This window comes from Musa acuminata, chromosome BXJ2-10, assembly GCF_036884655.1.
Source record: "Musa acuminata AAA Group cultivar baxijiao chromosome BXJ2-10, Cavendish_Baxijiao_AAA, whole genome shotgun sequence".
Taxonomy (NCBI): domain Eukaryota; kingdom Viridiplantae; phylum Streptophyta; class Magnoliopsida; order Zingiberales; family Musaceae; genus Musa; species Musa acuminata.
Genome location: NC_088347.1, coordinates 6,073,606 through 6,098,926, shown reverse-complemented (window position 1 = coordinate 6,098,926; position 25,321 = coordinate 6,073,606). Strand labels below are relative to the sequence as shown.

Genomic DNA, 25,321 nt, shown 5'->3' with positions numbered 1-25,321 from the left:
TTTTGAACAATTGGAAGCTGCAAATAGCTAGTTTTTCTAGTTTGCAGGTGATTTAAGTAGTTTTAAACAGAAAAATAATGCTCCCTACCTTCACACGCTCTAGGATTGTTGTCCTGTGCCTCTGCACTGCTTGTGACTCTATGGTGACAGCCTTCATCAGCATGTTGAGTGCAACATATCTAAAAGAAAATGGTAAAAGTAATTTATAAATGATACCATCTATAGAGACGATTAAAAAAAAAAATTTAAAATTAGAGAATATGTAGCTAACTATCCCTTAATGCAAGTACATCGAACAAAAACAGATTGACACACAAATTGCTCTGAAGAAATAATGAAGATTTCTCTGAAGATATAAATGGTAGATATAAGAGCAAAAGATCATTCATGAAAGAAAATGTTGATATTTAGATGACTCACAGAAATTGAATTTTTAATCTAAAAATAACAAAGAATATAAATGTGAATAATTTTACATAGGGTTCTTAATTTCAATTTATACCACCCAGTATAAGCAGTATGTACCGGTCCGAGAGGATACCAGTACGCAGACCACCCTCTACCCAGTGGTACTAGTGTTTTCGTATCGAGCGATATGAGGTCTGTGCTGGGTAGTAACAATCAAAATCCGATCGTTGCCGAGTGTACCGATCGATATACCCCAGATTTCGATCCAATATTTTTGGACTAGTACCTCTAGATATTTTTTTAGGTTTTTCAGCTCTTTTTGGGCTTACGATCAGTATGCCTCGATATACCATCGATACGCCTCGGTACGTACCGTACTGAGTAGGACTTAGTACACAAGTACGGACCGAAATTGAGAACCTTGATTTTACATTTAACAAATGTAGGAAAAAGGCCACGTTTTACAAACACTAACATGGAGTATGTGTATGGAGCCATTCCACATAATATTAGTCATGAATGAAAATCTTAGTCCAATACCAATACCAGTCATAAGTGGAGGGGCACAATAATGGTATTGCACAACATAGTGACATTCAATATTGGTTGGTGCTAGTCTTCACCACCCAAATCAAAGAACAGAGTAGGGAACAAGATGTACAGCAATCGGAGGTAGAGATCGCAGGTACATGGACAAAGAGGGAATGGAGGAGAGGCAATAGCAAAGGTGAAGAAGAATGTAAAGTTGAAGAAAGACAAAGGAGAGGAGAGGAGGTGACAGAGGAGAGAGAATAAAGAGCTAAGTAAGTTCAATAGAAAATATATATTTGGCAAAACCAATACCAAATGATAATATCGGGCATTGATTAAAGTCATGATCCGGTATTGATATGGTCCTTGGACATAGCTATATGCTACTCTACCATGTGTAGGTATGGGCTGCTACTTACTAGTGATCAAACTAGCTAGTATTGATCAGATTTATTTAAAGGAGACCCTAAACCTAAATATGTCTAAATAATTAATATGAAGTTACGAGGGCAGGCCTTGGTACAAAGGCAAGGTTACTCCTTTGCAACTTGGGATATCAAGGTTCAAGTCACGAAAGCAGCCTCTTTAATTATTTAAAGATAAGGATACGTACATTGACATTCCCCAAACCCTACATTGGTAGGAACCTCGTACACTAGTATGCCCTTTTAATCAATATGAAGTTATGAACCTTAAATTTTGACTAAATATAACCTAAATGATGAATCAAACCATGTTTTTACTTTTTACCATGAACTACAAAACATATATGAAGAAAACATGTATAAAATCATGTAAGTGTCCTATACTTAATACATTAAAGTAAGGTATGCAATATCATACCATACTTAATACAATTTCGAGGTTGGCTCGGTATGGTACGGTATCGTGTACCAAGCGGTACGCCAGGGTATACCGAGCGGTACACCTAATTTAGGTGTAAAACCCTTCGAAAATACTTGAAAATAAAAAAAAAAGTTACGATAGGGATTTTAAGTTAGAAATAAATATAGTAATAGCATAAGTTTAGCTAAATCAATGTAAATTAGGTAAGAATAGTATCACATATCTTTTACGGGCTTTGAAAAATATCTTGTGCAAGGTTCATATTTCGGTCCATTACGGATTGTCCTTATGTAAATATTGAAATATCTACAGAAAAATCATTTGAACAGGAGAGCACAAATGTGAGAAAAAAAGAGTTTGTAGAGTTTGGGAGAGTATGAGAATGTAATGGTGTGTCCTTTTGTAGAGTTTAGGAGAGCACAAATATGAGAAAAAAAGAGTTTGAAATAGTTTAAGAGAGTACGAGAATATAATGGAGTGAAATAAAGGAGACGAAGGGTTTAAATACTATGAGAAATGGCTCCAACGGTCAATTTGATCGTTAAAGCACTATAGCACTATTACACTACGGTAACGGTCGATGTTGTGTCAGGCGGTAACGGTCAAAATTTCGACCGTTACCGCCCTATATTACCCCATATCGTCCGATATGGGGTGCTTTTAAATGTTCCGCTCGGTAGCGGGCGATCCGCATACCGGTATGCCGTCGGACCGGTACGTACCGCCCGTACCGGACGGTACCATTCAAAATTGCATACCTTGATAAAACACATATGACAAGCAATGTCATACCTTATAACTAGCCTGCTACTACCAAAATGGTTATCATGTCTAAATGGGATATGATTTCAAATCCTTATTGTGACTCGATTGTTTCTCAATATTATAATTTTAAAAACCCATGAAGATGCTTTTATGGCGTCTAATAGTGGTAAATTATAAAATATAGACGAAACAAAGTAGCAACAGTGTGGTCTCTTTATCAATAATCATCCATATGGTAGTAGGCTCTTAGGACCAAGTTATACAGTTTCGAATTATACCACCCGATACGGGTGGTACATACCGGTCCAACAGCATACCGGTACGTGGACAGCCCACTACCGAGCGGAATGCTTAAAAGCGCCACATATCAGACGATACGAGGTTATATCGAGCGGTAATGATCGAAATTTCGACCGTTACCACCCAACACAACTCGGTCAGGTCGATTTCGACCGTTATCGCTCGGTAATAGTGCTCCAATGGTTAAATTGACCATTGGAGCCCTTTCTCATAGGTTTTTAAACCCTTCTATTCCCCTATTTCACTCCATTTCATTCTCATACTCCCTTAAACTATCTCAAACTCTTTTTTCTCATATTTATGCTCTCCTAAACTCTACAAAACAACGATTTGTAAATTGAATCGAGGCTAATTTAGGAAGATTAAGAGAAAGAAATTTCTAATCAAGAGATATGTATTCTCTTTTTTCAATTAAAGAGTAATTAAGATCTTTAATATTATTATTAGTATGTTTAATATTGATTAATTCGAAATTAGATACTTAATAGGTCAAATATTTATATTTCATGCATATTAAATATTGAAAGATATTTATGATATAAAATAAGTTTAATTAGGTTTTATTAAAGTTATTGAATGCTGCGAGTATTCATTTTAATAATAATTTAATCAAAATTTGATCGATTTTATGTCAATTCAATGTGTTTAATAACTATTAGGGTGTTTGCCATGTTTATAGTGTTGAAAGAGAAATAATTAGTGAGTAATTAACTATGGTAATCAGGTGATTAGTGTATCTAATGATAATTTTATTAGACCCATATTAGATCAAAATTATGTATTTAATGTTTCTTTTATGTATGTAATATATTTATGATGATAAAATATGATTAGTTATGTTTTAATAAAATTATTTAATGTTGCGATTAATGAATTTTGATCGATATTTGGTCAATTCAATATGTTTATACTTTATAGCTTATTTGATTTAAATTTAGTAGGATCATGGCACCAAAGGAACAGCCACATGATGATACATGGGTTCATGCCCGAAAGATAGATGAGAATCGTCATCATTGGCAATGTATTTATTGTAACTACATTAGCAAAGGTGGAGGAATAACTCGAATGAAAATGCATTTGGCTGGCGGGTATCCTGATGTTGCAAAATGCAAAAAGGTTCCGACGGAGATCTGTAAATTATTTTAAAGCAAGCTACAACAAGCAAAGGAAGATACATTAAAAAAGAAGGCAAGAGTTGAGGAAGAATATTATAGGGCTACGCAGGAACTAGTTTATGATCAGTATAAGGGTTGTGGCGATCAAGTCGACCCGAATCTCACAGTTGGGATTTATGCATCATTGGAGCATCAATATACGGTCGATGAAGCAATGAGGAATCGACGACTTGACTCACAATTGGAGCATGGCAGTGGTAGTGGAATCCAAAGGTCGGCTAGCATGAGACAACCAATTGCTCCTTCTCAGTAAGGCTGAACTAGTAGCATGAGGTATGGTGGACTCCGTGATTTTATGAGAGGTCTTAGCAGGAGGTCCACACCAGATATTTTTTATATTGATCCGCAAGCCTATCCCCCACAAACAACGAAACAAACACAGATTAACGATGCATACATAAAAGAAAAAAAAACGAGATATTGGGAAGGCAATCTCAAAATAGTTCAACTTCTACAGGATTCTAGTTAACACAGCCCAAGGTCCACATTATCATAACATGGTCTCTTCTATTCAAAAGTCTAGCACGGGGATCCAACCTCCAACACCGAGGGAGATTTACGGCATGTACTTAGATGAGGAGGTGGCAGAATTAAAGGATTGGATCAAATCCTTCAAGAGGCAATGGGACGAATATGAGATGACACTAATGTGTGACAGTTGGACAGGACCAACAAGAATGAGTATTATCAACTTTCTTGTTTATTGCAACAAAAGAGTGGTGTTTCATAAGTCAGTTAATGCTTTTGAAAAGATCCAATATGCAAACTACATTAAGAGCTTGATGGATACTATAGTAGAGGAGATCAGACCACAGTATGTTGTCCAAATAATAATCGACAATAGAGCGAATTTCAAGAAAGCTAGTTTGCAATTAATGGAAAAAAAACTTTGTTTTGGACTCCATGTGTAGCTCATTGCATAGATCTAATGCTGAAGGATATTGGTAAGCTGGACACGGTCAAGAATTGTGTAACTCGAGCACAATCAATTACAAAGTTTATATATAATCATTAATGGGTCCACGCTTTAATGCAAAAGTATGTAAACGATGAGAAACTCCGACCTAGATTTACTCGATTTACTACCAATTTTATTGCATTAAAGTCATTACAGTAAAAAAGGCATGGCTTGAAGGCAATGTTCACCTCACAAGAGTTGTCTGATTCCAGATATTCGAGATTGAGTGATGGAAAGAAAATAGAAAAGTCCATTATTTCCTCTATATTTTGGGAGACCACGACAAAAATCATAAAAAGTGTGGACAAGCATCCACAGATGTCGTATCTTAAATATATATTGATTTCAGCAAGAGCGAAGGTCAGGAAAGCATTCAAAGATGATTTTAAGGCCGACCAATACGTACGGATCATTGATCATCGAACCGAAGTTCATATGGATCAAGATATCCATAATGCAGGTAAATTCAAATTCAAAATAATTTAATTTATTATTTTTAGATAATAAAAAATCATACTAACAAAATTATGTCTTGTAACGTATTATCTAAACCCGATAATTCAATATCGGTATACTTTCGGAACATAAAATAATTTACTAATGACACTACGAAATGTTATATATCGGCTCTTGCCAAACATTACTGATGTAGCCGATGCTCTTATGAAGGGTCGATTATTTCGAGAAACAGTTGGTTCATTCTCCGACGTTGTGGCTGTATCATATCGTTACACTATGGATCCTGATGAGAAAAAGTTACACATATTGATTATGAATTATATTTAATGTTAATTATTTGTTATACTAATAAAATCTTATTTATTTTTTTTTGTAGTCGAGTGGTGACTATAATTTGGAGGGGATACATCACATTTAAGGAAGGTTGTCGTTCGTATACTTTCACATACGACAACATGTAGTGGTTGCGAACGTAATTGGTCAACGTTTGCATTGATTCACACGAAGGTCCGCAACAAACTCTCCTACAGACAGTTAGAGAAACTGGTATATGTCCATTATAACATACGGCTAAGATTGCGATGTGCTGAGCTGGATAGGGAGCCAAAGGAACCAAATATTGATCCCATCGACCTCCAATTCTACAACGAAGATTTAGAGCCAATGTTAGATTGGGTTGAAGTAGTAGAGAACCAAGAGGATCCTCTACTTGATGAGGATTGATCCTCAGCGTCCTTCATGTTTTATCACCGAGACAATAAAAGAAAAAGAAGCATAACCCCAATAGATGGAAAATCCCCCTCAATCACAACGTGGCAGGAGTCAAACAACATCGAGTCAAACTACTCGAGGAACTACAAACACCCAACGGTCATAGTCGTCAGCCCAGCATGCAAAGGCAAAGGGGAAGGCATTAGCATCAGTTGCATCATTGGAAAGAATCGAGTCAGGCGATGAGACACCTTCACAATCACATTCAACAACTCGCTCGGTCCAGAGACATGATAGTAACACGGACAGCAGTGCCTCGACGGATGATGGCGGTGATGTCAGGTAGTCGTTGGTCTCATCTACACAACTTGAGGGTGGTGCATGGACTGAGGAGCAATATTTTATATATGCCACCCAAGATTCAGATCATGGAACTCGACAAGGTACCGGTCAAGTTAATGTGCGGAAGGGGAAGGGGAAGGTAGTGGATGAATTTGAGAAGATGCAATAGAGCCTATATGATGTAGAGTGTAGACACAGAAAGAAGCACATCGTACTATGGAGAATTATATGGGCAACAGCAATACGGTGATAGTTGGTGATCCTTCTATGAGCGACAATATGATACAGAGCAACAGATCAGTACCGAAAGTAGAAGCTCTGACATTCACCAATACATGCCTCAGGAGCTGACTCGGACAAATGTGATTCATGACGATCAGCCTACGATCATCACCACATTGATGCATCAATAGCATACGGTGTATCAATACACTATGTCGTGGGATTAATTTTATGATTGGGTCCAACAAACATATCATATTGATATGCAGATGTATAGGATCGAGGATCCCGATCCACCATCCGTGGAGGCCTGTCATTCGTTTTGACAATAGAATCAACTATCAGGTATATCTACATATGTGATTATTTATTTTCTTTGAATTTTAGAATTTATATTGTAACAAAATAGTCTAACAATTCAAATGATTTTTTTGTATATATTTTAATATTTACATAAGGGCAATCCCTAACGGACTGAAATACGAACCTTGCACAGGACTATTCCTCAAAGCTCGAAAAAGATATATGATACTATTCTTACCTAATTTACATTGATTTTGCTAAACTTATACTATTACTGTATTTATTTCTAACTTAAAAACCCTATCCTAACTTTTTTTTTATTTTCAGGTATTTTCATAGGGTTTTACACCTAAATTAGGTGTACCACTTAGTACGCCCTAGCGTACCGCTCGATATACAGTACCATATTGTACCGAGCTAACCTCGAAACACTAGTACGGTACGATATTTCAATCCTTGCATAAGACAAATATAGTCATAGTAAATAGCAAGTACAACTGTGTCAGTTATAGTGCGGTAGAATTGCAGTTGTCATCTTAAGGTTTAAACTTTAAAATATTGTCATACCAATCAATATGGGTCAAGTATTCATTGGTTGACATGGTCAACTAAGACATGATCCGAGCAATTTAATCTGGTTCAATCTGGCCTAGGCCATATTACTTGATAAACTCATCATATCATGTTTACCATGCAATAAGCATATCAATACTAAACTGTACTAGACAATAAGTTTACCTCCCCCCTATGATTACCATTTTTTTATAATTATCACTCAATTTTTTTATTTTTCTTCTTTCTTTCTTTCACATGAACCCTCTCTCTCGTCCTTTCCCTACTGACCAAGTCATCATAGCCTTTTCTTGTTCATCTCCTCCTCTACCTCTGCCTCGGCCTCCTCCTCCTTTGTCCCTTCTCCTTCCCTCGTCTCGCTCTCTCTCTCTCTCTCTCTCTCTCTCTCACACACACACACACACACATTGGTATGTCGATCTGTACCGGTACCTTACGAGTCTGTTGCCAACTCATATTGGCTCCTGAACGAAATTAATCCATCGTCATCACTATCTTTGTGTCATGAAACATATGAAGTATCAAATCCAGAGAAGGCTGCAAAATAGGATGAAGCACAATCACTCGATATGAACAAGTAATGTACATATATTGGTAACATGTTTCTGAATACTAGACACTGTTGCTTAATCCTAAGAATCTCTAGCTACATGTGCAACAATGTGGTTGAAATTGAATCATTTTGCAATCATATTTTTGTATCCCCATTTTTTAATATATTTTGCAATCTTTAGGGGAAGTCATTGGATCAAGATTGAAAACAATTGGAGTTGGCATTCTACCATGTAACTAAGGAAACCCATATGCCCCTCGGAGCTGCCTTTATCTAGTCCGGTGTAAGATTGGGCTGCCTCAAATTGGCACTCATACCTAACCCATGTGCACTGCAGCCACTAGGCTACCTCATCATGGAAGACCCGTTGAACTCATATGATTCAACACCACTATCATTATCATGCATATATTGGGAGGAACCACCAAACTCAAATCAGTGTTCATGACCCCATTCAAAAATTGATGCATCAATGATATATTATAGATCCCGGTTGCAAGCTTGGAGTCCTCATGGACATTGACTTCATGATCGTTGCCCATGATAGATAAATATCTCAGATGCATGCTTGTCAAGGTCCTCCCTCTATACTTTCTATTATAGCCTAGGGACTTATCCAAGCAACAAACTAGAAGCTTGTCTATCTCTTGGGTTCCTTAATACCTTTGTTGTCCACATAAAATCCATGGACTATCAATTAGGTGTTTCCTCCACCTTAATCAACATAGTTGCAGCGAAAGCAGTATCAATGATGGCGGTGTTCCGAACGACAGTTGTGCTGCCACATTGAATCAATATTCTAATCTTCTGCATCATTTCCTAAGAATATTAACAAACTCATTAGATTCACAATTTTATAATTTACACTTGATATTGGAATTATGGCCTATATTTAATTTAAATTTATGGAAACCTAGACTACATATACAAGTATCTAACCTAAATCTCTGAAATCTAAGTTGGATCCACATGGATTTCGATCGGATCCATATGGAACTTGGCCAGATTCATGGATCCGCATATTATATGGATGCACCCCAGGTATGAAAATGTACTCCTAGGAGGCATCAGCAGTACATATTATTATCTGTTCCATGATTCCAAGAAATACTGGATCATTTCAATTTTTTAGTATCAATTTAAAGGCGCTAAGTTCTCTTGGAGCGCTGGCATAAGGTGCAAGGTGAGGCACATGCCTCACTGAAATATGCCCTGTTAATATATTAATTTTTTTGTAGAATCAATTAAAATATAAAATGAACAAACACTTGCCAATCTAACAAAGGAGTAAAATTCAAACAGAAGAACAGAGAAAAAGAAGTTTTCCTTTTATATAAGAAAGAGCACCAACAAGATGAATAAATAGCATAAATACCAAAAGTCTAGAAAGCAGAATTTAAAAGTGAAAAGGGAAACAGAGAAGAATCTTGATAATCACTATGTATCATATTTGAGCATATTTGGATTTTCAGCATTAATAATTAATTGCTTGGTAAAATGTTCGCTACAGATCACCAGGAACTGATAGCATAGATAGTTCTAACTTCTAACAATTAATTCTGTTTTACTGAAAGAAATTAATTATATATGACCTGATGTTGTTGTCATGATTTGACAAGAATCTACCCAGAATATTAACTGCAAGCACACGGAGACCACTGGTAGCTTCTATACCCATTATCGTTTCAACACATTCATATAGTACAGCATTTCCAGCATTTTTCTTTGATTCAGTTTTTGATGCAACCTACAAAAATGTATAGAATGAACAAAAAAAAATAAGATTTTGAATTTGATAACATCTCAGATCTGATATCGAATCAAACGATGAATTAAGAACTCACAACCACAAATTATTACTACTTATTTTAGTTTGAGCAGAAGGAAGATCTTGTGAGCAAAGCAAACTACCTTTTACACCATAAGAACTATAAACAGAAGAAAGAAGTAAAGCAACACATATATCATGTGTCGGTTGACCAGGTAAAAACTGGACCAGTACCAGCCCAGCTGGCACAACCAATATGGATTCAGTGCCCAAGATTATAAACCTTGGTCTCAATAGATAATGGCTAATCTTCTAAACAGAAAACCAAATTAATTTAGTTTATCATATAAGTGGGTGGTCTTTTGCAAATTTCATAAGTTGTTATATGAACATCTATTACAACCCTGCATTAGTTACTAAATGAGAAGAAATGTCAAAAATAAAAAAAGAGGCTTGGTTCGGTTGAAGATTCTAAAGAAAAAATTAGGGAGATAAGTTTAGAATTGGTTATAGATTTCTTCCTTAAAAGAAAGTTTCTTCTTGATTCAAGAATCTATAAAAAGAAAGCCTATCAATCAAATATTTCTTCAAGGAAGATGATTTGTCAAAGAAATATGAAAATACATCTTCCTTGGAGAAGGAAAGATGGAACGATTGGTATGTTTTAATTTATAATAAATAATTGTTATAGCATTATTTTTATTTTTTAATTTACTCTTCTTCTTCTACTTTGGAGTCCAAAAGGGGGAAAGGAACTAAACTAGGACAGGTATCAGTGAGTAAATATATGATAAATAGTTTCTCTTTCCCACATTATATATGTAAGTGGTGTCAGCCAAATTCTCTTTCTTGATGGCATGGTTCCATCATTTCCATGTGAGACATGCAGAAAAATGATATCTTATCCCTTGGAGCAGTTTTTTGAGCCACAGTGAGTCTGATTAATTTTTTTAATCTTTATCATTCACCATTAAAATATTTCCATTCACATCATGAACTTTTCCTTTGCCACATCTTATTCTTCCTTTAATCACCCTTTTCCCAAAGTTTCAATAGCTCATTAACTCAATTTCTTTATGATAATAAAAACAATTTTAAATATCTCTCTTTTTCATGTACACTAGCACCAAAAAATTTCTCTCTATACAATTGTCAAATTTTCAATTCAAAAATTTTGTGAAATATACTATTCAAAGTTTTAAACAAACTACTTATATCAAAATTTACCTATCTTTAACCTTTTTAAAGATTCCTTTACCTCATTTCAACAAGTTTTATAAAAAAATTCTATGATTTCTAAATTTACCATTATTTCATATCTTCAAAGCTAATTAAATATAGAATGTTCTTGAAATAACTAATTTCTCTCTCTTTCCTTAAATCTCCATATCCTTAGCAGCAACATTTTGACTATATGAAAGTTATTACAAAATATGGAGAAATTATATTTACAAATTGTTCCATTTTTGGCATCCCTCCTCCATCTTTAGCCAATGTGGGTGATGCTTTGGGTTCTCAATGTTCTAGAGAACCTCCACTGCCAAGGAACCATGGCAAATAAAAGCATTGCACTCCCATATCCTAGCCCATCACAATAAAAATTCCTCAAGCACACTAACTATAGGATCATGTATATTGCCACTGACTACTCTCACCTTTGCTCCATTAGGAATATTAGATGTGGCAAAGGAAAAAGCTTTTGAATCAGTGCCTTCGTTCAACAAATTATCTAAGGCAGATAAATAATGAACAGATTTTTATTTTTGTGAAGGAACAGAAAATAAAATAAAATTTGGGCATGGACTTCCACTTATAAATGGAGCCCATCTAGCAAACCCGAGTAATGTTCCACAAAGGAAAAGCATCAAATTTCTTAAAAAAAGAGACGAGGAAGACAACTCATATGATGTGTTTTTCTTCTCTTCTGTATATGATTTTTAGTTCTTAACAAGCTCTAGTTGGCCAAGTTGAGTTCGGCCTTGCTCAACACAAGTCATGGTATAACTGAGCATAAGCCAAGCCAAGCCCAGATAATGTCAAATATAAAAGATACCTAGCTACATCAGACTCGAGGAATAAAAACCCTAGATTCAACTGACCACTGAATCCCAATTGGCACAATTTGTACAAGTAAATTAAACAAAATATTGGACCAAAGTCATCTTCAAACATCATAGAACAAGAATGTTAAAATTTATTAAAACTTAGCAATTAAGATTTCACATACCAGTATATTACAGCCATTAAGGGGAGAAACAAAGGAAAGGAAAAGCAACAACATTATTGAGGTGCAATGGCCACATATTTGTGAGAAAATCTGCTCATCCTGAGTTTCATCATAGTACTTGGACTGCATGCAATTCAAGAAGACTACAACAAAAATTAATGGCAAACACACTACTGTTAGGATCCAACTCAACTGCATTGCAAAATTCATGTTTAATTTCAAGTAGGTTTAACCTCATTGCACGAGGGAACCAAATAAGGTTCACGTGCCTAACAGACACATCTGTGGAAAAAATATGATTGCCTTGACTTAATATTCTCTGACTCTGTGATTTATATCTAACATCATATATGACGGAAATGTAAAGTTACAAAGATATCATGGAGGGACAAACAGATAAGATATAGTTGATAAAAACAAACATGAACAATGATATTACCATGCTAATGCTCAAGTACAAGCGAATATGCAATTACATAGTCCCAGCTCTAGTATATAGCTCAGAGAAATAAACTATACCCTAAAAGTAAGATGGAAGACATAACTCCAAACTGTCTCCACAGTTTGGGAGACCAAAAAAAAGCTATACATAAGTTTGTGGGTTTTCATGGACTATGCCTCATGCTACAGCCAAGAAACTTTTTATACAAATACAGTACATCTCACGAGAGCATGCATGTTACTTGTTTCATAATAGTTGCACAAGAACAAATAATTATTAAAAAATAAAAAATATACAAGGAAACTCACCTGAGCAAGAATGTCAATCATGTATTCACTAGAATCAGCATCTCCCTGACCCAATATCCGCATTAGCTTAAGGACTCTGATATGCAGAAAAGGATCGACAGTCCCAGCAATGTCATACTCAAGCGAATATGAACTGTTTGAGATGTCCTTCAATATACGAATCAATCTCTCTATGCAGGTCTATGATAAAGATGGAAACCATTTCATATCAAGAATTTCAATAAAGGTTTACTATATGGTTAAAATTTGTACTCTAAAAGCATCAAGATAAAAATCAATATCAATAATCCACTTAATCCAAAACAACAAACCCCCGAGGACAAAGTCTCAGATATGATGGTCTAATTCTAAAACACTGTAAATTCCACAATCTAGCACCAAGAAAGTTCAAATAATTCGGGTGAAAAGAATAGTTGGCTAAAGTGACAAGCTGTAGTATTCGAAATAAAAATTTCTTCTAGAAAGTGAAAAATTCTACCACATTTTAGAAGCAAAAGTATGAAACAAAATGGAAGGGTACTGTAAAAAGCTAGGTGATGTGAGAGTATCCCACCTCTTTGTTTGCTCAACCCCATAACATGATATGGGAGTAAGTTAGTACCATACTGACACAACACAATCCTGCTGTGCATGCAAGTCAGTAAGCCTTGTACTGGCTGGCATAAGCCAGCACCTCCAATGCTGGTCAGCATGATGCTTTTTTTTTTTTTGGTCACATTATGTTTTTGACCCATGCCAATAAGGTATCGATTATAGGTCACTTGTCAGGAATGGATTGGCATGACAAGTAGGAATAACTTTCTAGAATACAGTGATTTAAAAAGGCGCTCGAGCGCTCGCCGAATAACTTGTCAGTGCACTGTTACAGTAACAGTACTACAGTGCTCGGTGCACCTGGATATACCGCTCGGTATACCGTACCGTACCGGTATCGAGCCCAGGTCGAAATACTGGTACGATACGGTACGGTATTGTGAACCTTGGTATATAGTATACTATTAACAGTATACTAATAATAGTATTTGTATTTATTAGATTAATAATATATTATTTTGATTTTGTATCTTAGATTTTCTTAATTTAATAGCATATTTTTATTTAAAAATTTAAATAATTATATTTATTAATTATATTATATATTTTTATATTTTAGCGCCTCGCTTCGCTCGGGCGAGCGCCTAGCGCCTCAAGCGTTTTTGGACCTTGGCGCCTAGCGCTTTTTAAATCACTGCTAGAATATGAATGAGTTTGACTCACACTGAGATGTATAGATCATCATGTGAATCCCTCGTGATACTTATAATAGTCAAGAACTTTATAATCATATAATTTAAGAATTTCCTTGACAATATTATTGAACCTAAATTCATTAATAAAATAAAAAAATTGCAGCAAATTACCCTCCCCCCATATGAGAGAGGCGAGAGCACAGGAAGAAAAGTGAAAAAAAGAATGAAAAACATAAGCATTTTGTTATTCCTCCCTAGTACATTTAATAATTTTGAAGTTGGCAACTGTCACTCAAAGAACTTCAATAGGATCAAGAGAGAAACCGTTATATTGAAAATTCTTTCTACCCAAATATTCCAAGAAGTCGTTGGTAAAGTAATAGATGTTTTAGCCATTTAGGAATAGCTAGAAATTAGGAGAGAGGTTCACATAATCAAAGCTTATCTAATGAACGATGGAGGAAAGATATACCCCACCTCAACTAAAAGGGGTCTGAATATCTTTCTCAAAACTAAAGAGAAAAATGAAGTGGTTGATGATCTCCATGGTGATCTTATAGAAGCCACAATGCTAGGCGTACTTTGATTGAACTAAGGAGAGTAATGTTCCGAGTGGTATAGAAGAAGTACATTGTGTTGAGATGTTCCCTCAAGTTGCTCAAGGTATAATATCATAGTTATCTAGAACATGGAATGTTTAGAGATCATCACATGTATATCATAACAAGAAAAAACACTTACTGGTTGTGTAGATTGAAGAACAGATTAGTTGATTAATTACCTACAATCGTGGTCTGCAATCTTCATTGTATCTTTTATTAAGATTGCTTCTACACTAGTTAAGATATCCACCTTACCAAAGTATAGAATTTAACTGCCAAAGCCCTGAACAAACTTTACTAACAATTATATAGCCAAATATTCTTTCATTTTGTATGTTAAGTACTAGAATTGATAGCCACATATATCTTTTCCAGAGTCTTACTCTTACAAATCGTAAGTTCTAACTATTTGGGTTCGACAACATAGATCATTTTTCACAATTTAGATCTGTAAAAAATTATATATTTAGTTAAGTTAAGAGTATTTAAATCTTTATTTATAGTTTCTATTAAAGTTTGTTTATGTCTACCTCTACCTCTCGTCATACCATTTCAAATAATCATTTCACCTCTTCTGACTATTGCATTTGTAAGTCTACTAAAACATGTTCATACCATTTTAAATGATTCTTCTCATTTTATTCTCTTTCGAAGAGATACCTAATTATTCATAAATAAAAATATTTATTTTCATATCTTTCCTAGTAACTCCGCACATCTACCTTAATGTTCTCATCTCTGTAACACAACTTTTTTTGTATATCAGTTTTGAACTACCCAATATTCACATCCATAAAGCATTGATATTAGTCATAGAACTATTTTATAATTTTTTTCTTTTTATCTCAAAAATACCCGATGATCATACAAGACTCCTAACCAAGGTCTACCATACCGAAGTGTACCGCCCATACCGAGCGGTACGTACCGGTCCAACAGGTTACTGGTACACGGACCGCCCGATACTGCTACAGTGCTACAGTATGAAAAAAGTATGAAATTGTTCGGTACATCAGGGTGTACCACTCGGTACGCCCTGATGTACCGCCCGGTATACTAGTACCGTACCATACCGAGCCCGGGTCGAAACGTCGGTATGGTACGGTACGGCGAACCTTGCTCCTAACACCCCTCACCATTTTAACCCTCTAGTTTTTAAATCTATAAATAATATCTTTATCAATCAATCTATCTTGTTGAATAATAATTAATCTAAGATATTAAAGTTTTTATTTAAAGAAACTTTTTGTCTATCCAACTTAACTATATTCTCTTGTCTATTCCTAGTATTAATCTTACTTAATCTAAAACCTTTAATTTCTAAGGATTAACTCCACAACTTAAGTTTAGAATTAGTTTCATTTAAAAACCTCATCAACTAAGATAATATTATCAACAAATGACATACACCAAAAGGGCTATCTTGCAAATAACTTGTAAGTTCATCCATTATACTAATAGGAATCTATATAGTTCTAAGTTCTAACACCAGTAGTTATATTATCATATATATATCCTTAGTAACATCAAATAAGTAGTTGATACATGGTATGCAATTTCGAATGGTACCGCCCAGTAAGGGCGATACGTACCGATCCGACAGCATACCGATACGCGGACCCTCGCTACCGGACGGACCGTACTATAGTGCTACAGTAATACACTGTAGCAGTGCTACATTGCTACAGTAAGAGGAAATCGCTTGGTAAGCCCTGGTGTACCGCTCGGTACACCGATACCGTACTATACCGAGCCAACCTCGAAACATCGGTACGGTACGGTATTACATACCTTGAGTTGATACATCTTTCTTTCTAAAGCCCATCATAATAAATCTATACAAACTATATTGTAGGGTTTCTCTAAATCGATAAAATCATATATAAATCTTTCTTTTTCTTTCAATATTTTTTCATTAATTATCTTAATAGATAAATAGCTTCTATTATTGGTCTTCTCAACATAAAATCAACCTGATTTTTAAAGATATTTGTTTCAAATATTATCCTATTTTTGATAATTCGTTTCCAAAGTTTCATAACATAAGTCATGATTTTAATTTCTCTATAATTAGAATAGTATTATATATCATACTTAGTCTTTTAAATTTGCACTAGAAAGCTCTTTCTTCTTTTATTAAGTATCTTTCTGAATCGAATAACTTTGTTAAATAAGCTAGTTAACCAAGCTATTCCCCATTTATCTCAACAAGAATACTATTAGGTTTTACCCTCTTAGCTATTTTCATCTTTTTTTGACGTCTTTTGCTTCACTAGCTTTAATTTACAGACAAATGTATGATTATTAAATCTACTACTATTATCTATCATTAAAACTAAGTCATTTATAGAATGTTCATTACATAATTTATAAAAATAACTTTCTTTGTCTTTCCTTAATTTCATTATCAGTAACAAGTATCCTTTCATCTTCATCTTTAATTCATCTAATATTATCTAAATGCTTATACTTTCTTTCCCTAGTCTTAGCAATTCGATATATATCTTTTTCTCCATCTTTAGTATCTAATTTGTTATAAAAATTATCGTAAGCTTTATATCTTATCATACTAACAACTCTCTTAGCCTATTTTTTAGATTTTATATTTTTAAATTTATTATTTTTTTATAATTTTGTCAATCTTTGAAACATTATCTTTTGTAATAATTGCTTTCTACACCTCTAACTTTAGTTTCACTAGGATCAAGCTCCTAATCTTATTAGTCCAAATAATATTAATATTATCCTTGTCTAGGTTCCAAATCACCTCCCTTTTCATCTTATTGTAAAAATCCTTACATTATTTTATTATCATTTTAAAATTTCACCATCTAGTCTTAGTAAATTTTTCTACTACCTTTTTCTTCTTTCATTTTCTACAACAAATATCTAATACTATCACATATGTTTATTAGTCAAGTTTTCACTAGCTATAACTTTATAATTCTTACATATAATTTTATCTAGTTTTCTAGTAAGAAAAAAGTTCAGTAATCAAATGTTCATCTCTATTCTGGAAGTATTTACAATTATGAGATCATATAAAGTGAAAAAATCCAAAAACATACCATCGTCTTCATCTTTCTCCTCATAGCCAAAGACCCTATGCACCCCATCATTCAAATCTCCTCCAATTATAAGTTTTTCCATTATAGGTATTCATTGAATCATATCATCTAAGTTTTTCTAAAATGTTCTTTTGGTTTGATAATCTAGTCCAACGTGAGGGCCATAAACACTTATGACATTCAAATCTAATACTATCAATCTCTAAATGTTTTTCCTACCCCTTTAGTCTCTAGTAAGCAAATAATATTTATTCTTCTTATGATCAGTGTCTACCAATTCTAATCTCTTTCCTGAAAGTATTCTTATATTCCAAGTTGCTAACCTAATCCTATATTCTTGGACTAATTTTTTTACCCACAATAATCCTAAACAATAATAGGAACCTTTCCTATTTTGCACCACACCAAGTTTACAAAAATAACCTAATCCTAAACATGATGTGTTAAGTTCCCATGTAAAAACCAAGTTTACAAAAATAATAAAATTGTCTAAACAAAGCCAGCAGAAGGATATCAGAATGGGGTGCACCATGGCAAGAAAATTTTTAATTGCAACCTTAATGAAAAAGTTAGATTTATAAAAATAAACAAAACTTTGACTAAGAGGGAATATAACAGTGCAACAGATGAGCAGCTCAAAACCAAGGATGAGGAAGAACTAGATGAAAAGACCTGCTATTAACACTGCCATAAGCTAATAATAGATTTTGGTCATTATAAGCAGTACCTTTCTCAAATATTCAAGGACACTTGCACTGACTTTACATAAATCTGTACAAAGCTGAACACCTGCTATTAACACTCCATGATGCTTTTCCTTCAACAAAGAAGCAGCTGGACTCATTAAGTTTTCAGCCAAGTCCGAAACTTTTCTTATTATCCTGATAGAGCACAAGGCAGCCTATAAATCAACAAAACACCTCCAGTTAACTAAGAAAGAAGGCTGTTTAAATAGGACAAGTACTACATAAGCACTTGGGCACATAACTCAACTATAAGCACATAGCCTAAACTCATCCAAAGAAAAGTGTTTGCATAATCATATCTAGTTAGGGAAACTGGTGGACATACTTCCAGGCTAAACAAAAAATTATTGTTATCACATTAACATGGAGACAAATTCTGTGTTTTGTATAAGAGTAAAATTTCTATTATCAATAAGAAGAGAAAAGATCAAGCATAATCATAAATTGTAAGAAAATCAGAAACAGGTACAGCAGATCACTCAGAGATTGGGGTTATTTGCACTCTTCGTACAATTTAATATCAATGCTTCTGATATTTCTTCTTTATCTAAACTTGGTGGCAAATAATTGGGCCCAAAAAGAAGGCTCAGGATTTGCTTGAGGGTCAGTGTGATAGTTTATACTGGCAGCAAAGCAATGAACACACAAGCAGAAAGCTCAGAGGCAATTAGCTTTGACTGATGCGGGCAGGTCTCATGGTCGTGCAAGTTTAGATGTATTAAATGATGGGCCGCAGAAGTTGGTGAGGTTATTGTCATTCATGCCATGTCGCATCAATGCAAGTAATAATAACCGGATGGAAAATAGCAAAGAAAGGCTACAGGGATGGAGCAAATGACTTCAAAAACATGATATCACAACATGTTAGCTAAACCAAGTATCACTGCACTAAAACACACCAAATAGCATGAAAGGTATATGACTTTAAAGTTTAAAGCATGTTTACCTTGTGGCATGGTACAATGGTGCAAAATGTTTTACACTGTAGCACTACATACTATTTATATGCAATTGATGATTTCCTTGGTCCCATCACAAACATAAGATCATCAAAATCAAACTGCATAACACTTCTACTAAATAGGCCAATACAAGCCAAAATACATGGAGAGAAAAAAGATATCCCAAAAACAATTCTCATAATGCAAAATAACCAAGTGTTCAATCAAATAGAATGCTCTCCTAAAAGATGCAAAAAATCCAGTCTCATTTGACAACTTGACTATCAGCATTCAGCATAGTTAAATTTACAAAGATACAACAAAACATTAGCAATGAAGATAGTGTCAAAGTAAAATAAACGACATGATATAGTCAAGATCAACCATGAAAATTCAATTTTACCCAAAAAATCTACAAAATACCAGAGTAAGTTAGAATCCTATAAAACTTGCAGTAAATATTTTGGCTTAATCCATATTCTACATCTACCATACTTAATTCAAGCATGCCAAAGGTCTGGTCACCAAGGTCATGTGACCAGATAAGATTATTAAGATGGAATGCCAGGAAAAAAATGATGCTTGATATATATACATGCTCAATAAACTTATATGCAATACCATGAGATATACACATGATAAATAAACAAGCAGAAATGCTATGGCTTATCAGTCTAATATTACAGGTGAAAGAATCAGAACATGATCAACCATAACTTAACTTATAACTTTGATTGTCCTATTTAAAACAACTGAAGCTTTCCAATTTCTTAAGTCACTAAGAAAGCAGTTTGAAGAAAGTCTACATCCAAAATAAAGCTTTGATAATTGAAATTTAAGAGGACGTAATACATCTTCCACTTGTCCCTTCTTTTATTCTACAATCTCAAACCATCCTTAAAGTCTAAAACAGAATGGTGCAGGAAATCAAGACATAAACATGCAAACCAAATGACAAAGATTAATACTCCAGTAAGCATGACTACAAATCCACATTATTGATTAGACTGTTTAATATTTATAGAGATAAAGATCTATTCTGAACATAGAAGATGATTTCATTTGTAGCATCTAGACAATGTCAGGAATTCAGAATTTATACATTTCAATAACCAGAATGGTACTTTTATAGTTTCAATGGAAGATAATCCAAATTATCATTCAAATCTACATTTATCCATATAACAATATGATAAAAAAGAATGATCACAGCAGGCACCTAAGTTCTTAGAATAATAAACAGCAGACATCAAGTAATTCACAGTCCAACAACTAAAATATGCAGAATACGAGTAGCAATTGGACTTTGGAAATGCTTTGACTTCAAGTCAATCAGATTTTGCAAGCCTTCAACCATCTCAAGTCAATGTAGCCCAACAACCTTTAAAAAGGCAAAAAAATTCCTATCGTTTTTCCTGAACAATTTGCACATAAAAGAATAAGTGACACCATGAAAAAAATGTGAAGATTGGTTATGGACGTATGGGTCTGTTGTGCAATGGCAGAAGTGATTCACTACCTGTGAGTGCCTGCCTTGAAATTTTTCTTTCTTTTTTTTTTTGCTATTTTCAGGTAGATTATTTTGATTTTTAACTACTACTTCAGATTCAATTTGGAGTCATATTTCAAGTTGAATTCTTAAAATCTATATTGGTTATAGATGGGAAATTTTTGAGTTGTGTTCTTATCTGCGACTTATTGTAATAGTTTCCTTGTAAAGAATTTATGGAATTCTGAAACTTCCGTTAAATAGTCTTTTCCCCCATAAATACATTAGTTTACTGTATATACGGCATATTTTAAGCCCCAGAGGACATGTCTTACTATCATAGTCAAATATTTCATTGTTTGAGATTTATTCTCCTCCACTTGGAGAAAAACCTGAGAGTGGGGTCGTTCAATCACTTCCACAGCAAAGTGATGTGATCTACCACTACCATCTCTCATTATTCCACAGTGATGTATCCTCAACTAAAACTGATGCAATATTTTACAAAATAGAGAAAAAATGGGAGATACTAACAACAAAATGTTTTCATCTTTGATCTGCAAATTTAGAGTTGATTTGAAGACTAGAGAATTCGAATATATTATCAACCAAGTTCGCCATGCCGTCCTACACCAGGTGGTACATATTGGTCCGATAGGGGACCATCATGATAGTCACCCTATACCAGGCGGTCCATAATAGGGGACCCCGTATCTGACGATATAAGGTATGTACTGATCGTTACCGATGAAAGGCTAAGATTTGTTGAATTAAAATGGTCTATTTGACCGTTTGAACCAGATCTAAGGGTTTTTAAACCGTTTCTACCCCCTCGTTCACTCCCCTTTCATTCTCTCAATCTCTTTCTTACTCACATCTTTCTCTCATTCTCACATTTGCATTCTCTTAAACTCAACAAAGCTGCGATTTATGGATTGGATCAAGTTTAGGAGGTTAATTTGGGAGTATTAACTCCTAAGTTAGAGGAAGAACACTATAATCAAAAGTATATATTTTTCTAGATTTTTGTTGATTTATGAGATAATTAAGCCTATTATATGTTATCAATGTCTAATATGTTGTTTGACATATTTATGATGGTAGAATAAGGTTAATTAGAGAGTAATTAAGGTCTTTAATGTTGTGATTAGTGTGCTTAGTGTCGATTCAATCAAAATTAGACACTATAACCAAGATGATCCTTTACTTGATGAAGCGAGAGATCCTTTACGTCATTCGCGTTTTATCACCGAGGCAATAGAAGAAGAGGAAGCACATCCTCAGTAGGAGGAGGATCCCTCATAGTCAAAGCGTGGCAGAAGGAGCCGGACAACATCAAGTCAAACTAATCAAGGAATCAGAGACACCCAACCATCACAATCGTCAGCCCAACATGCAAAGGCAAAGGGGAAGGCAGTAGCATTAGTTGTACCACTAAAAAGAATCGAGTTAAGAGACAAGGCACCTTCTCAGTTGCATTTAGCAACCCACTCGATCCATAGACATGATAGCAACGTGGATGGCAATGCATCAACCAACAATAGCGACGACATTGGGGAGTCGATAGTCCTATCTATACAGTTTGAGAGTGGTGTATGGACCAAGGAGCAGTATTTTACGCATACCACCGAAGATTTAGATCATGGAGATCAACGAGATACTGATCAAGTTTATACATAGAAGGGGAAGGGGGAGATAGTGTATGATTTTAAGCAAATGTGATAGAGCCTACATAACGTAGACATAAAGCGGAGCTCGTCGTATTTCTAGCCATCATATTATGGAAAATCTTATGACCAATAGAAATACAGTAATAGTTGGCCATTCTTCTCTAAGCAACAATAGGGTAATCAATCTTATGATACAAAGCAGTAGATCAGTGACGAAAGTATAAGTTTCGACATTCTCCAATCTCCACACCAATACATATCACAATCGTACTTGCCTCAAGAGCCACCTTGGACACGTGTGGTTCACGACGATCAGACTACGACCATCACCACATTAATGCACCAATGGCATATGGTGTATCAGTATACTATATCGTGGGATCAATTTTAAGATTGGGTCCATCAAACATATCATATTGATATACGGATACATAAGAATCGAGGACCCCGATCCAGCACCCATGGAATCCCGTCATTCTTTTTTATAATAAAACTAAGTTATATTCATCGAGTGATCCATTTATTACTTAATTCATTTGAATCTTAAAGTTTAACTTGAAATCTAAAAATTCAAATTATTTCTTTTTAGATAATTCAATGTCAACGGAAGGATGATCCAAAACATGCCACAAAGTTACTCCTCAAAGTTCAAAAAGATATATGTCATTATTCTTTCCTAAATTAGAATATTTTTGTTGAAATTATACTAAATTTACATTTATTTCCAACTTTAAAACCCTAATATAAGTTTTTTTTATTTTTCAGGTAATTTTAGTGCAATTTTTGGCCTTTTTTCTATGCTGCGGGCGGCGTTGGTTCGGACCGGTAAAGCAAACCCGGCTATCAAGTATCAACAACATGTTTTCAACTTTGATTTTAATGCCTACCTCTGAAGTATCTTCTAGAGGCCCAAACAAACCCCGAATCAGTGTAATCAAGTCATGACAACATGTTGAAACTTTCAGCCTGCTAAAACTGCATTACACAACCACAGACCAGCAGCTGCTTAGCCTTTTTAGGCAACCCCAATAGCTAACCCAGTGTTGCCAAAGGCACTAAATACCAAAAGAAACCAGGATTCTAAAATTGTGGAGATGCTAGATGCTTGTTTGGGTGCTCACCCAAGCAAAGCAAGGTGCTTACCTTACAAAAATTATAAAAAAATAAGGATAAAGATCACTAGAAAGAAGAACTTCAATTAAATATGAATTGTGTCATTATATATGCAAATGATTACCACTAAAACATCAAAATACATGTATCTAACCATATATAGACCACTCAATTGACAAAATGATAATACAAATTTGTTCATATATAAATGACAAAACAAAAGTAATTTAAACATCTGCCAGTCCAAGAATCCAAGAGCTCTAATAATCATCAAGGTCTGCATCATCATCAGATGTTGGTGCATCATGAATTAGAGTTATATTGAGAATAAGAAAGACAAGACCAACTTGGTATGCATGTACAATCTTGGTAATTGTACAAGGAACTTATCATCGACATCAAAAATTATAAGGTCCCTATACATCATTTCATGTTTTCATGTAGCATACACTAGCCGTATACAATCATATAGGTTTTCTTACTACCAATCATTTTAGAGAGAAAAATCAGTCAATTTTCAGCAATGGACTAGTGACGATGAGAGATCGGTCATGATGGTCAATCAGCAGCCTAGGCAAAAGGGGATCACAAGCGGGAAGGAGTGGAATATTAAGTGGGTGAGTGGGTTTAAGTTGGACCTAACAGAACCACATTGGTTCGATGGGCTCAGGCTCACAAGCAGCACATCGTGTTCATGAATGCATGTGTGGGCTATGTTGGATCAAACACATAGGCAGGGCATCAGATTCATGGGCGCAACAAACCCAACCACATGCTAGGGTGGGTTTTGGAATGGGCTCAGGTTAAGTCGATTTCAGCTCTGCAGGCAGGGCATCGAGTTGGGTGGAGGTTGGTCAAGATGCATTGGCGTGCACATCGGGTTGGGTGAGCTGAACTGTTGGGGCTACCATTGGTTTCTTGAAACTAAGAGGAGGAAGACATTTTAACCAAGAACTGAGATGCTCGCTTAAGCAGCACCCAGTCCAAAGTGCCTCATGAGCGCTTTGATGTGCTCAGACGTTGCCTCATTTTGCCTTGTCCGAGCACCTAGGCGAGTGCCCAAGTGCCTTTTTACAACACTAAGCTTAACAACCATCAAAACATCTTCATCTATTCATGCAAGAAGTAAAGTAAGTATACTTCAAGTTTCAGTGTGATCAGATGCCTATTCAACAATGAGATCAGTTGTTTCAGGCTTTCAGTATCTGCAGTTGACAAGTAATAGCAACAAAAAGGAAATCTTGTGCAACAATTTCGAAAGATTGGTTTCATGGCAGATCCATCAATTTATTATTGTAACACAGAAAACATCATGAAGCCCCTCATAATGCTTTTCTTCTTCACAGATCCATAGCCTTTGTCAACATGTGAGGATGAATGAAGCAACAATATCATTCAAGAAAGTGATGCCACAACAATAGTGCCCCAACCTTCCAACTCAGGAACATTGTTAGTTTGACGGGTGGGGAGTTGTTATAGAATAGCCAAATCATGCACTATCCATTGTAAAGACACCATTTTGCACAAGGACCTTTCAAACAGATTTTTCTTATATATAATTATTAAAAG

The 25,321-nt window shown here is 34.9% G+C and overlaps 1 protein-coding gene across 2 annotated transcripts in view; it reads right to left on the bottom strand.

The window, feature by feature from the left end:
- Positions 1 to 25,321, bottom strand: part of LOC135625657 (AP-1 complex subunit gamma-2-like) — a 104,099-nt gene that overhangs the window by 76,710 nt on the left and 2,068 nt on the right. For both annotated transcript variants that reach the window (XM_065130737.1, XM_065130736.1), the window contains exons 4-7: positions 18,521 to 18,694; positions 12,895 to 13,074; positions 9,742 to 9,896; positions 89 to 179 (exon numbers count right to left, since the gene is read on the bottom strand). In XM_065130737.1, coding sequence (XP_064986809.1) covers positions 89 to 179; positions 9,742 to 9,896; positions 12,895 to 13,074; positions 18,521 to 18,694 — 600 coding nt within the window. The remainder of the gene's footprint in view (positions 1 to 88; positions 180 to 9,741; positions 9,897 to 12,894; positions 13,075 to 18,520; positions 18,695 to 25,321) is intronic.